Source organism: Prenolepis imparis, unplaced genomic scaffold, assembly GCF_030444845.1.
Source record: "Prenolepis imparis isolate NDT839.2.m4 unplaced genomic scaffold, iyPreImpa1.0 SCAF_632, whole genome shotgun sequence".
In the NCBI taxonomy this organism is placed as follows: Eukaryota; Metazoa; Arthropoda; class Insecta; order Hymenoptera; family Formicidae; genus Prenolepis; species Prenolepis imparis.
Window position 1 is genome coordinate 438 of NW_028141790.1, and position 11,510 is coordinate 11,947.

General features: G+C 41.7%; 1 protein-coding gene across 1 annotated transcript; it reads left to right on the plus strand.

The window, feature by feature from the left end:
- Positions 1-443: 443 nt before the first annotated feature.
- Positions 444-928, plus strand: LOC145948738 (uncharacterized; the record flags this gene model as incomplete). Its single annotated transcript, XM_083058333.1, has 2 exons — positions 444-617; positions 726-928. Coding segments are annotated over exons 1-2 (373 nt in total), but the record flags the coding sequence as incomplete, so codon positions are not given.
- Between the last annotated feature and the right edge of the window lie 10,582 nt (positions 929-11,510).

The following is an 11,510-nucleotide window of genomic DNA, read 5'->3' on the forward strand; positions in this document are numbered from 1 at the left end:
CACACATCGTTGCTTGTGCGCGACTTTTTGGCCAAAAACAACACACTAATGATGCCGCAGCCACCGTATTCCCCAGATCTGGCCCCCTGTGACTTTTTCTTGTTCCCTAAACTGAAGAGGCCCATGAAAGGACGACGTTACGCTACGCTTGACGAGATAAAGACGGCATCGAAGGAGGAGCTGAACAAGATAAAAAAAAATGATTTTTTGAAGTGCTTCGAAGATTGGAAAAACCGTTGGCACAAGTGTATAATATCTCATGGGGATTACTTTGAAGGGGACAAAATAGATATTCATGAATAAATAAATAATTTTTGAAAAAACACAAAATTCGCGATACTTTTTGAACACACCTCGTATGTTTCGAAAAGTAAAAAAAAAGAAATCTCGAAGTCTTGTTGTATTTAAAATGCCTATAAAATGCGTTCCATCATTTCTAGCGGTAGTATGGAGATGGAAGGCGCGTCTCAGGGAAGTAGCAGCTTTCTACCCAGTTATAATCCGAGCAGAAACGTCAGCGTGGAGACGAACGAACAACCGCGAGCGTCGAGTTCGTTGTCGTCGGAGGAAGGTGGCGAATCGAGTTCCGGGCATAATCACAGATCCATGCACATAAGGTGAGCGCGATGTTGAAACGTCAACAAACTTTCGCGATTTCACATTGATGAATCGCAAAGTAAATGGACTGTAATAACATCTCTATTAAAACTCATTGTCCGAATCAGGCGTTCGTTATTGAGTAAATCACCGACGCCGAACACGCTGAGTGTCCAAGTATCGTATTCGAGTCTGGGTCAATCGCTACCCAATCTAACACTGGCTACCTCACCGCAAACTTCTACCGTGTCGCCGACTCCACCGAACTCATTGCTCATCGTGCCGCAGATGACAAAGAGCAAAGACACCCTGCTCTCACCAGGACACCGAGGTAGCAATTACCGACGCGGATCTCTGTGCCTGCGTTTGTCACACTTTTCCGGGACCGAATTTCAATAAAAGACGCACTAACGTAGTCTTGCACACTCTCTAACTCTGCACGCTGATTAGATCATAGTAACATGTAAATTACTATATCACGAGTACTTCTTATTTAGAGCTTCTCTATTTCAAAACCACATGTCTTAATGCCATTTGCTTATTTGTATATTTGTGTTGTATCTTTTTTTACATTTATTTTACACAATTATTTTGCGATAATCAATTGCTTATGTTGTGTCTTGTAATATCCTTCATCTACAAATTCTATGTTAATCTCGGTATTAAGATTTTTTTTTGCGCTGAAGATGGCCCTAAGAAGGATCCGAAACGTCCGCGAATATTTTATTAAGATAATTTGGATCTAAATAAACGATGTGCGTTTGAATGCTTATATAATACATTTAATTTTTTAAAAAATTGCGCCCTATTAACAGCGCCTAGGCTCATATTGCCATTTACTCAGTTTAATGTTTATTTTACAACTTTTGTCAAAAATATAATTTTTATCTTGTTTTTTTATTTTCGGGATTGAAAGATTAGAAAAGATTGGCTACTTTAATCAAAATTCTTCATTAATAATTAAGTGTATAAATTGATAAATAATAATATATAGACATTTTCATTCATCTGTTGCACATGTTTGTTTACATATTTATAAATTGTATTTTAAGAAAACATAATCATATAGGAATGTACATTTTCCAAGAAGTGAAGAAGATAATACGTTATCATGCGATTGTAGCATGTATCGTGAAATTATTCGTTACGTGTTACATAATGATTTGTCATGCTGTGCATCAGATCTATAAAATTGAAAGATACGACAAAGTAATGTAGGATCGGAATTATTTTAAATTATAATATTGTATCGCGTGAATAATTTATCTTAGATATTGCGAATCGATAATAAAAGTACTTGTCTCGACCGTTATATTTACTCGAGACAAACTCGGCATTATAATATGGACGCAAACAAAAACAGTGTAAGTCGACTCGGATTGTTTCGTGAGACAGCCAAGTAAAAACAATATCTCCGATTACCTTGACGAGGTCGTAAGACAAAGCAATAACCGAAAAGTCAAGAATTATCTAGAAGTCTAAGCGAAAGAAATAAATACAGCCGATTAACTGTCGGAAGGAACAGTCCTCGCTCGAATTTAATACCGTTGACATTGCCAAATTATATTGTATCTTGAGCCAAATATATTCTATCTTATTTTTCACTGAGGGATTTAGAACAATTTCTTTACTGCCGTTCATCTGCGCTTACAGTAATTAAAACGCCATTTCGATATTGAATAATGAGTATTATTTGTGAGCATTAGCTTGATTTGTGTGAGTTTTAAAATAAACGTGCAAAATATGATTTTAATTGATAAGAAAATCAAATTTCATTTAATCTTTCTTGCGGATAATTCTATACAAAATTAAAAAAATGCAAATTATTCCGAGAAATGAATTATAGATGAGTCGTCGTAACGGATTGCAACTTGATACCTATGCCAACGCAAACATGAAATTAAATTCATCAATTCAAAAGTCATTTGTGAACTTGTGCAAGTCATTGTATATTGCGATAAAAAGGTCCAATTTAAAAAGCCATTTCGTTAACGTAATTTGCAAGGTATTTCGTCTCCTATTATAACCCTATTACACAGTTGGAAAATTTGTGTTTTCTTGTTAAAAACGGACCCCGTTAAAACTTTTGTGTTAAATATTTAACACATTCATGTGTTAATTTAACATATTGCTGTTATGTTAATTGGACTCAAATGTTAAATTATTAAAACAACTAAAAAAAAGTGTAAAAATAACACAATGTATATCTATTTTTAATTTTACACAATAAATATGTTCCGTATTATTAGTGACAAGATTTATCTGTTAAAATTTACAGAAAAAAATGTTAATTTTACTTTATAATATAAGTGGGGGTGATAAAATGTAAAATTAACAATATTTTTAGTTAATTTTTACATTAAAACTATGTTAATTTTACACAAAATTTATTTTAAGTTTATTTGAAGTTTGCATTTATTTTATGCTAAAATATTAACACAATATTCGGACTTCCGTTTCCGGTTGCGTGATAGAAGGTTGGAGTGCTGTCAGAGAGTGTGTTTTGAGTGGTTATTAGAGGTAGGAGGAGGAGAAGAGGTGAGAGAGAGTGAGTCAGTGAGAATCTGGAGTGAGTGCAAGCCGGGGGATTGCAGGCGAGTTGGTAGAGAAGGGAAAAGAGCGGTGAGAAGAGAGTAAAGTGGTGCAGGTGGAGTGAGTCAGCAATTAGGGAGATAGGTGAGAACAGGTGTAGAGAGATCGGAGCAGGTGTAGTAGGTATAGGGAAAGAGAAAAAGGTAGGTGGCGCGAGAAAAGTCACTAGACATAGAGTAAGAGAAGTATAGAAGGGAAATGGATGAGGTGCAAAGAATAAAGAATGTTGAGAAGAGGGAGAGAAGGGCTAGCACGGGGACGCCGGAAGAGGTTTTAAAAAGGAAAAGGGATGAATTAGAGGATATGGGATTGAGAAAAGAGATGGAGGAGAAAGGGGACATACAGTGGTTATTTAGGAAAAGTAAAAAGGTGATAAGATCGCCAGAGACAGGAAGGAGAGAGGAGGCAGGAGGGATGGGGGAGAACATAAGAGAGATGGGGAGGGAATGGAAGGAGGAAATAATCAGAGAGATGAGAGAGATAAGAAGAGAAATTAAAGAGGAGATTAAGGAGGGAATAAGAGGACAGGAAGAAATAAGAGAGGAGATAAGGGAAAGGGACGTAATGTTCTTGTTAGAAACATGGGTAGATGAAAAAGGGTGGGAGAAGATAAGAGGGAGGTTACCTGTGGGATTTAAGTGGGAGGTGCAATATGCGAGGAAGAAAAATAGGAAAGGAAGGGCAATGGGGGGAATAGTAGTAGGGGTAAGAAAAGGGTTAGGAATAGAAGAAAAGGGTGGGCGGAGAAGGAAGGAATGATGGAGGTGATGATAAGGAAAAAGGGGGAGAGATGGAGATTGGTGGATGTGAACGTAAATGGGGATTTAGAAGAGAAATTAGGAGAGATGAGGGAGTGGACGGAGGAGGAGGGAGGTGGGATTAGAACGATAATAGGGGAGGATTTTAATGCTAGAACAGGAGAATTGGGGGGAAGGGTAAGGATAGGGGGGGGAGAAGAGGAGGGAAAGGAAAGAAGGTCGAAGGATGCAAAGGTGAATGGGGAAGGGAAATTGTTAGTGAGAAGATTAGAGGAGATAGGGTGGGCAATTGTGAATGGAGGGGTAGCAGGAGATGAGGAGGGGAGCTGGACGTACATGGGGCCGAATGGGAGATCAGTCATTGATTATGTGATTGTGAAGGAGGAGGTGAGGGAGGAAATTATGAGGGTAGAGATAGGAGATAGGATTGACTCGGACCACATGCCGGTAGTGGTAAGGAAAGAGGTGGAACTGGTCGGGAGAGGGGAAGAAGGAATTCAGGGAGAGGTTAGGAGTGATAGGGGAGAGGCAGGGAGATGAACAAGAAGAGAGAGGGGTAGAGGTGGAGTGGGGGAGGATGGAAAGAAAAATACAGGAAGTGCTAAATAAGGGAAATGGGGGGGAAAGTAGGGAGGAGAGAAGAAAAAGGGGAGGGTAGTTTGATGAGGAGTGCAGAAAAGATAAGGGGGAGGTGGCAAAGGAGTTGAAAAGATGGAAGAGAAAAGGGGGGGAGGGAAAGGAATTAGAGAGGAAAAGAATAAGAGAAGAAAGAAGGAGTACAAGGGATTATGTAGGAAGAAGAAAGAGGAGGAGAATGAAGAATGGACTAGGAGGGCAGTGGAAGCGAGGACGGAGGGACAGGTATGGGAGGTAATTAGGAAAGAGAGGAGAAGGGGGAAAGGAGGGGGGGAGAAGGGATTGAGATGGAAGAATGGAACAGTTATTTTAGGGATTTATTAGGGGAGGTGGAGTCAAGAGTGGTGTTGGGAGGAAGCAGGAGGATAAGGGAGAAGGTGGAAGATCAGGAAGATCAGATAGAGAGGGGAGAAATTAGGAGGGCGATAGGAAGGATAAAAGATGGGAAGGCGGTGGGAGTGGATGGAATACCAGGAGAAGTGTGGAAATATGGCGGAGAGGGGCTAGAAGGGTGTGGGAATTATGTAATAGGATATGGAAGGGGGAAGGGGGGTGGATTAGAGAATGGTGTGAGGGATTGAATACTGGAAGAGAGGGGAGAAAAGTTCTGGACAGGGAGGGGAGTGAGGCAGGGGTGTCCTCTGAGTCCGCTGCTGTTTAATATGATGATGGCGGACTTGGAGGAGGAGATGAGGAAAGGGAGATGGGGAGGAGTGAGGTTGGGAGAGGATGGAAAAATTAGGTAGATATTTGGAGGGGAAGGGATTGAAGTTGAATGAGAGCAAGTCGAAGGTGATGAGGTGCAGGAAGGGGGGAGGGAGGCTGAAGAAAGCTAGTTGGTATTGGAAGAGAAAGAAGTTGGAGGAGGTAAAGGAGTACAAGTATTTAGGCTATATGTAGTACAAAGGAATGGGGGGCAGGATGGACAGGTGCGGGAGAGGATGAGGAGGGGGGCAGCAGTATTGGGGCAAGTATGGGGGATAGGAAAGAGGAGATTTGGGGGTAATTGGGGGAGGAGAGTATGGCTTTTCGATGCGGTAGTGTGGACGTGTGGAGGAAGCGAGAGGGGGAAGGCGGTGAGGGGAGAGGGGGAGAGGGAGAGAGTGAGAGAGAGAAAGTGGAGGAGGGAAGGCGGAAGTAGCCGGAAGCGGAGGTCCAACATTAGAGTAAGCTAGTAATAAGATTGCGTAAGATAGGAGGGGGAGGGTGAGAGTGTGTGTGGAGGGGTAGTTAGAGCGTAAAGAGAGAGATGAAAGAGAGGTAAATGGTGCGAAGAGATAGGGCGAGAGTAAGGCGGAGTGGCGTGGCGTTTTGTTTTTTGTATATTGTATAGGCTAAGTCATAGGTTAAGGATAGATTATAAGTGGAAGTAAAGTTTGTGTAAAGGTTTGGGACCGCTCCTTAAGTGAAAAAGCGCCTTGCAATCCTCAAGTGGGGCAGCAATAAACGTTTCTAATCTAATCTAATCTATTAACACAATATTCGTGTCACCATTTAACATATCCGTATTATGTTAAATTAACACAAAAATTTCTGTGGACCGTTGATATTGGGACAGGTGATATTTGTTAAATTTAACACAAATTTTTCAACTGTGTACTTTTCATCTAGATTAATTTTATTTTGTATCAAAATTTTTTGAAATTAATTTATTTATACCTGTCGTCATTCATATATGTATATAAGTTGCATGAGATAAAAAATACTTTATTGCGATATACGCGGATTATTATTTAGAGTTAAATATTCATCAATCATGGAGAGAGAATAATCTCTCGAGAAAAATTAAAATCATTTCAAAAAACAATTGTCTTAATATACAATTCGAAACAGCGGCGATAAGTTTGAATCTCCAAATCCGCCTTTATATGTTCCGGAAGCTTGTCCCACACGCAGTGAACGTAATTGCCGCACATTCGCAATAAAACTGTTTTCGACACAAATTGTAGCTGTTCGGCGCTCAAATTACAAATATCGTAAGGACTTGATAGCAAGACAAACATTTTTTCGTTACTGAGCAATTCGCGGTTCCGCGCAGCTATAAATAGGCAGACGTTCGATCCAATCAGGAGTGTGAACATGAATTTCGTGCGACAACCTTTCGCGATGTGCGTGACGAATTACGACGCCAGATTACGATCGATGGGGGACAACGCGGAGATGCGTAGACACGGTACGATACTGCCGACTACTATACGCGCGATCGTTTGCGGCCCCTCGAATTGCGGTAAAACTAACGTGTTGATTAGTTTGATAGAAAGCCCGCACGGCGTCCGCTTTGAAAACGTGTACGTGTACTCAAAATCGCTGCAACAGCTAAAATATCGGTATCTGGAGAATTTGTTGACGTCGATCGATGAAATCGGCTATTTTACATTCTCCAATAACAGTGACGTCATTCCACCGAGCGAAGCATGTCCAAACTCGATTTTCGTTTTCGATGACGTGGCGTGTGACAAACAAAATACGATAAGAGAGTACTTTTCAATGGGACGCCACTCGAACGTCGACTGCTTCTATCTCTGTCAGACATACGCAAGAATACCGAAACATCTTATACGCGACAACGCAAACCTGCTAATCTTGTTTAAACAGGACGGTACCAACTTGAAACATGTGTACAACGATCACGTGAATACCGACATGTCATATGAGGATTTCAGTGAATTATGTCGTACTTGTTGGCAGCAAAAGTATGGATTTCTAGTGATAGATAAGGATAGCTCGCTTACGAACGGCCGATACAGAAACGGATTTAACGTGTTCGCGATACCGCAAAACAATTAGTCGTTGCCGATGTTCTGTCGAGAGAGGTGAAACACGAGCGTTCGACACTCTACCGACATGGTTGAGAACGATAATATTCGCGAACGTGAAAAGATAGCGAAGGAGATTGCGAAAACGAGTGAAGCAATCCGCAAGAAACATCGCGCTTTGAAGACCGGTAAGATCGATGACGATATCGCGGTCAAGACCCATTTTAGACCTATTATTGAGCCGCTACAAAAGATTGTCGACAACTCGATCGCGGTGAATAACGAGCCGGAAATTACCGCAAAGATTAAAATCTTACCCATCAAGCGGTACAAGGAGGAGGAGGAGGAGGAGTTGGAAGAGGAGAAGGATGATGCGACACCGAAAAAGAGGAAACGGTCAAACCCGAATCGCTCATCGACACCGCGTACATCGAATGCTTTATTGGATGAACCGATGATAAGCTCTACACCGTTCGCGACAACGAGAATCGTACAACCTATGATACCCGAAACACTCGCAAACGAAAATGTTTTCGAAACCTCGGGCAGCACGCTCGAAACATCGTTTGTTCGAAACACATTACAAACGCTGGAAGGTCGAGAAATGTTGCGAAAGCACTTGGGACCACTGGGACAAGAGTACTCGTACATGAGCACTCTCCTCGGTGGCGACAAAGAAAGGAAAATCGATCACGTGTACGGTGTCTATTTCGATAAGGATGAAATGCGTCTCGGTAACAAACGATTCGACATTGACAAATATGACTCTATAATTATAGACGAAGTGAAGTACATCGGTACACCAGGATTATACGAATTGATCTTCAAGAGAATTCCCGATGATGACATTTACACGGAGGATGTATAAATACAAGAGCATATTATTGGCGACGAACGCGCATAAACGCAATTATGACACACAAGGCCAATTACGAAACCACAGGGGATACAAGTACAAACATATAATCGCACCATTGATATCGATTGAAAAGAAAAAATCTGAAAAGAGAGTATTCATGCCTCACGCGATGGCACTAACCGACAATAAAATCGATTACATACACTGGGATGACCCCAACGAGCTAGTGGATCGGGTACGATTGCTGGACGCTTCGCGCCGAGCTGGCCACAACGCTCACGACAATGAGATCCTGTCGATCATCGAGGAATTTCGCGAAGCAGGCATTATTATAAATTGAATGGTGTCTCGACAAATCTAATCAGTCGATCAGCGTCACTCGTATCGGGGGAAAAAAATGCCTATCAACAAATTTGGATTATTCGAACCAAGAAATGATGCAACCGGCACAAGCGATCATTGGGATAGATTGGTGAAAAGTTACGTGCGCGGAAACGCTCTGTGTCGTGTCGCTACAGACTATGATGCAACCTGAAGCTGACACTGATGCCGTCAACAAACTGTATGTGGAATCCTGCGTTAAAAGATTGATGAATCAACAGAAAGAATCAGATGAGAAGCTGACTTCGTTCGAGAAGGATGTGCGGGCAATACAGATTGTGATAAACGAACCTCAATGCGCGGCTAACGCTAACTCAGAAACGGCTATCAACCTGAATGAGCAGCAGTGAACGGGTTAGGAGCGGCTATCGAACGGTTATCGAACGGCTACGAACAATTATCGAACGGCTACGAACAATTATCGAACGGCTACGAAGGATTATCGAACTGCTATCTAACTACAATGAGTGGTAGTGGTAGTAAACGGCCTAGCAACAGCTGCGAACGAGGGTACGAACAACTCAAGCAGGGTTGCGAACGAGGCTACGAACAAGTCATTAAAGACTACATACAAGGCTACAAACAACTCAAGCAGGGCTGCGAACGGGTCAGTAACGGCTGCGAACGGGTCAGGAGAGGCTACGAACGGGTTAGAAACGACTGTGAACAAGGCTGCGAACGAATCAAGAACGATTTTCGAATGGGTCAAGAACGGAAGTAAACAACGCAAGAACGGCTCAAGAACGGCTCAAGAACGGGTCAAGAACGGTTCAAGAACGGGTCAGAAACGGCTACGAACGGCTCAAGAACGGGTCAAGAACGGAAATGAGCGTTAAAACAAGCAGCGACAAACGGCGATCGAGAAAAGTCGACGAAGCGATGAAACAACATAGTTTGGAGAGACGGCAGTTGGTAAACGAACTGCACGCGCCGGCGAAAAAACATTTTCCCCGAAGACACGTCATAGTGCGGGGATACGATGATTTGTGGCAAGCCGACATCGTCGAGATGCGTCCGTATTCTCGTTTCAACAAAGGTTATCACTACATACTCACCGTCATCGATGTGTTGAGCAAGTACGCGTGGGCCATACCACTCAAGAATAAAGGTGGAAGCGAGACGGCTGACGCTATCGCCGAGATAATTCGAGATAGCAAGAGATGCCAGAGAAACATGCAAACCGATATGGGGAAAGAATTTAACGCCGACGTGCAACGGCTTATACGGAAACATAACATCAATCACTATTCTACATATTCGGTATTGAAGGCATCGGTTGTGGAGCGATTCAATCGCACGCTGAAGAACGACATGTGGAAGATGTTTACGCTGAACGGAACTTACAAGTGGATCGACGCGTTGGCGGAACTCGTATCGGATTACAACGCGCGCAAGCATCGAACGATCGGCATGCAACACGCCGACGTCACCCCCGCGATCGCTGATAAACTTTTAAAAACAGTATATAGTAACATAAAGATTGCCGCTCCGGCAAAGTTCAAAGTAGGTGACCCGGTACGCGTTAGCAAGTACAAGAAACTTTTTGAGAAGGGTTACACACCAAATTGGACAACCGAAGTATTTAAAATTGTTAAAGTGCAGCGTACTAATCCCGTAACCTATCTACTCGAGGACTATCGCAAAACATCTGTCGCTGGAGCGTTTTACGAGCACGAGTTGCATAGCGCGAATTATCCGGACGTATATCTCGTGGAGAAAGTACTGCGCAGGAGGGGTGACGAGGTTTACGTAAAATGGCTGGGATTTGACAATTCGCACAACTCTTGGATACATAAGGACAATGCAATTTAATTCATACAAATTGTATTTATTAATTACTCAAAAATTAAAAAATATATAATATGTACAACATATAAAAATATATAAGATCTTTATTAATACATCTTTTCCGTTACTATATGAAATACATATACATATGTTACATAACATTATATCACACATACATTATATTACATTACATTTTATAAGGGTATCTGGTAATGTCCCCATGGTAATGTGTCGGTCGAATCAGGTATGATATACCGCTTATCGTCGTACGGACTTAGAGCAATTTTCGTCTCGCGAATGGTGTATACTTCATGCAATTTCGATCTAATACATGACTGACTACGTGTCATTTCAATCTCTTCATTCAGGCACCGCGTATAATCGTCGAATGTTATCGTTCTCGCGACAACGTTACTTTTGACACCTTTAACCTTTTTTGTATCTTTCTTACCATCTACTCGCAAAGCGTACATTTTTGCTCTAAGTCCTACAAATTCAGTCATTATCGTACCGTTATTTTTATCTTTCATTAGACCTGGCACCTTTTTATCACAAGCGGTATACCATACGCGTTGTCAATTGGATAATCGCTCGTATCGAATCTAGCGATATCGCGTTTCATATTTTCATACACGTCTTCGCATTTAATATGATATATTAAACTATCTGTATCGGTTACCCGACATCTGTCACGATAGAGCGGTGACTCGTGATGAAATTCGTACAGACACACTTTCGATATGTCGAGTATACACATACCAACATAGATTGGTTTGTTAAATTTTACTTCTAGTTTACGTAATTCTACGGCAATTAAATTTTCTGAAAAGACGCTCCTGCTATGGAAATTTGGTTTCGCTATCATCGCCTCTGCACCGTATCGTCCGTCCCACTTTGTCAATAATTTTACATCTACATGATTACGCACATTTTCCATCGTGTTGCCAAATACCGCGTTGTTCATCAATTTGTACAAATTTTTCTCAAAATCATTTTTCGCTTGTGTTCTAAATTTTGTATTTAGTTCAATGTAATCGCGGAGCCATGCGGATTGAGTGAATTGTAATACGCGATGTATTTTTGTAACGCGAAGGCCGTGACGCGTGCACTGCTGCAGGTTGCGATAGTGTATGACGTAACGCT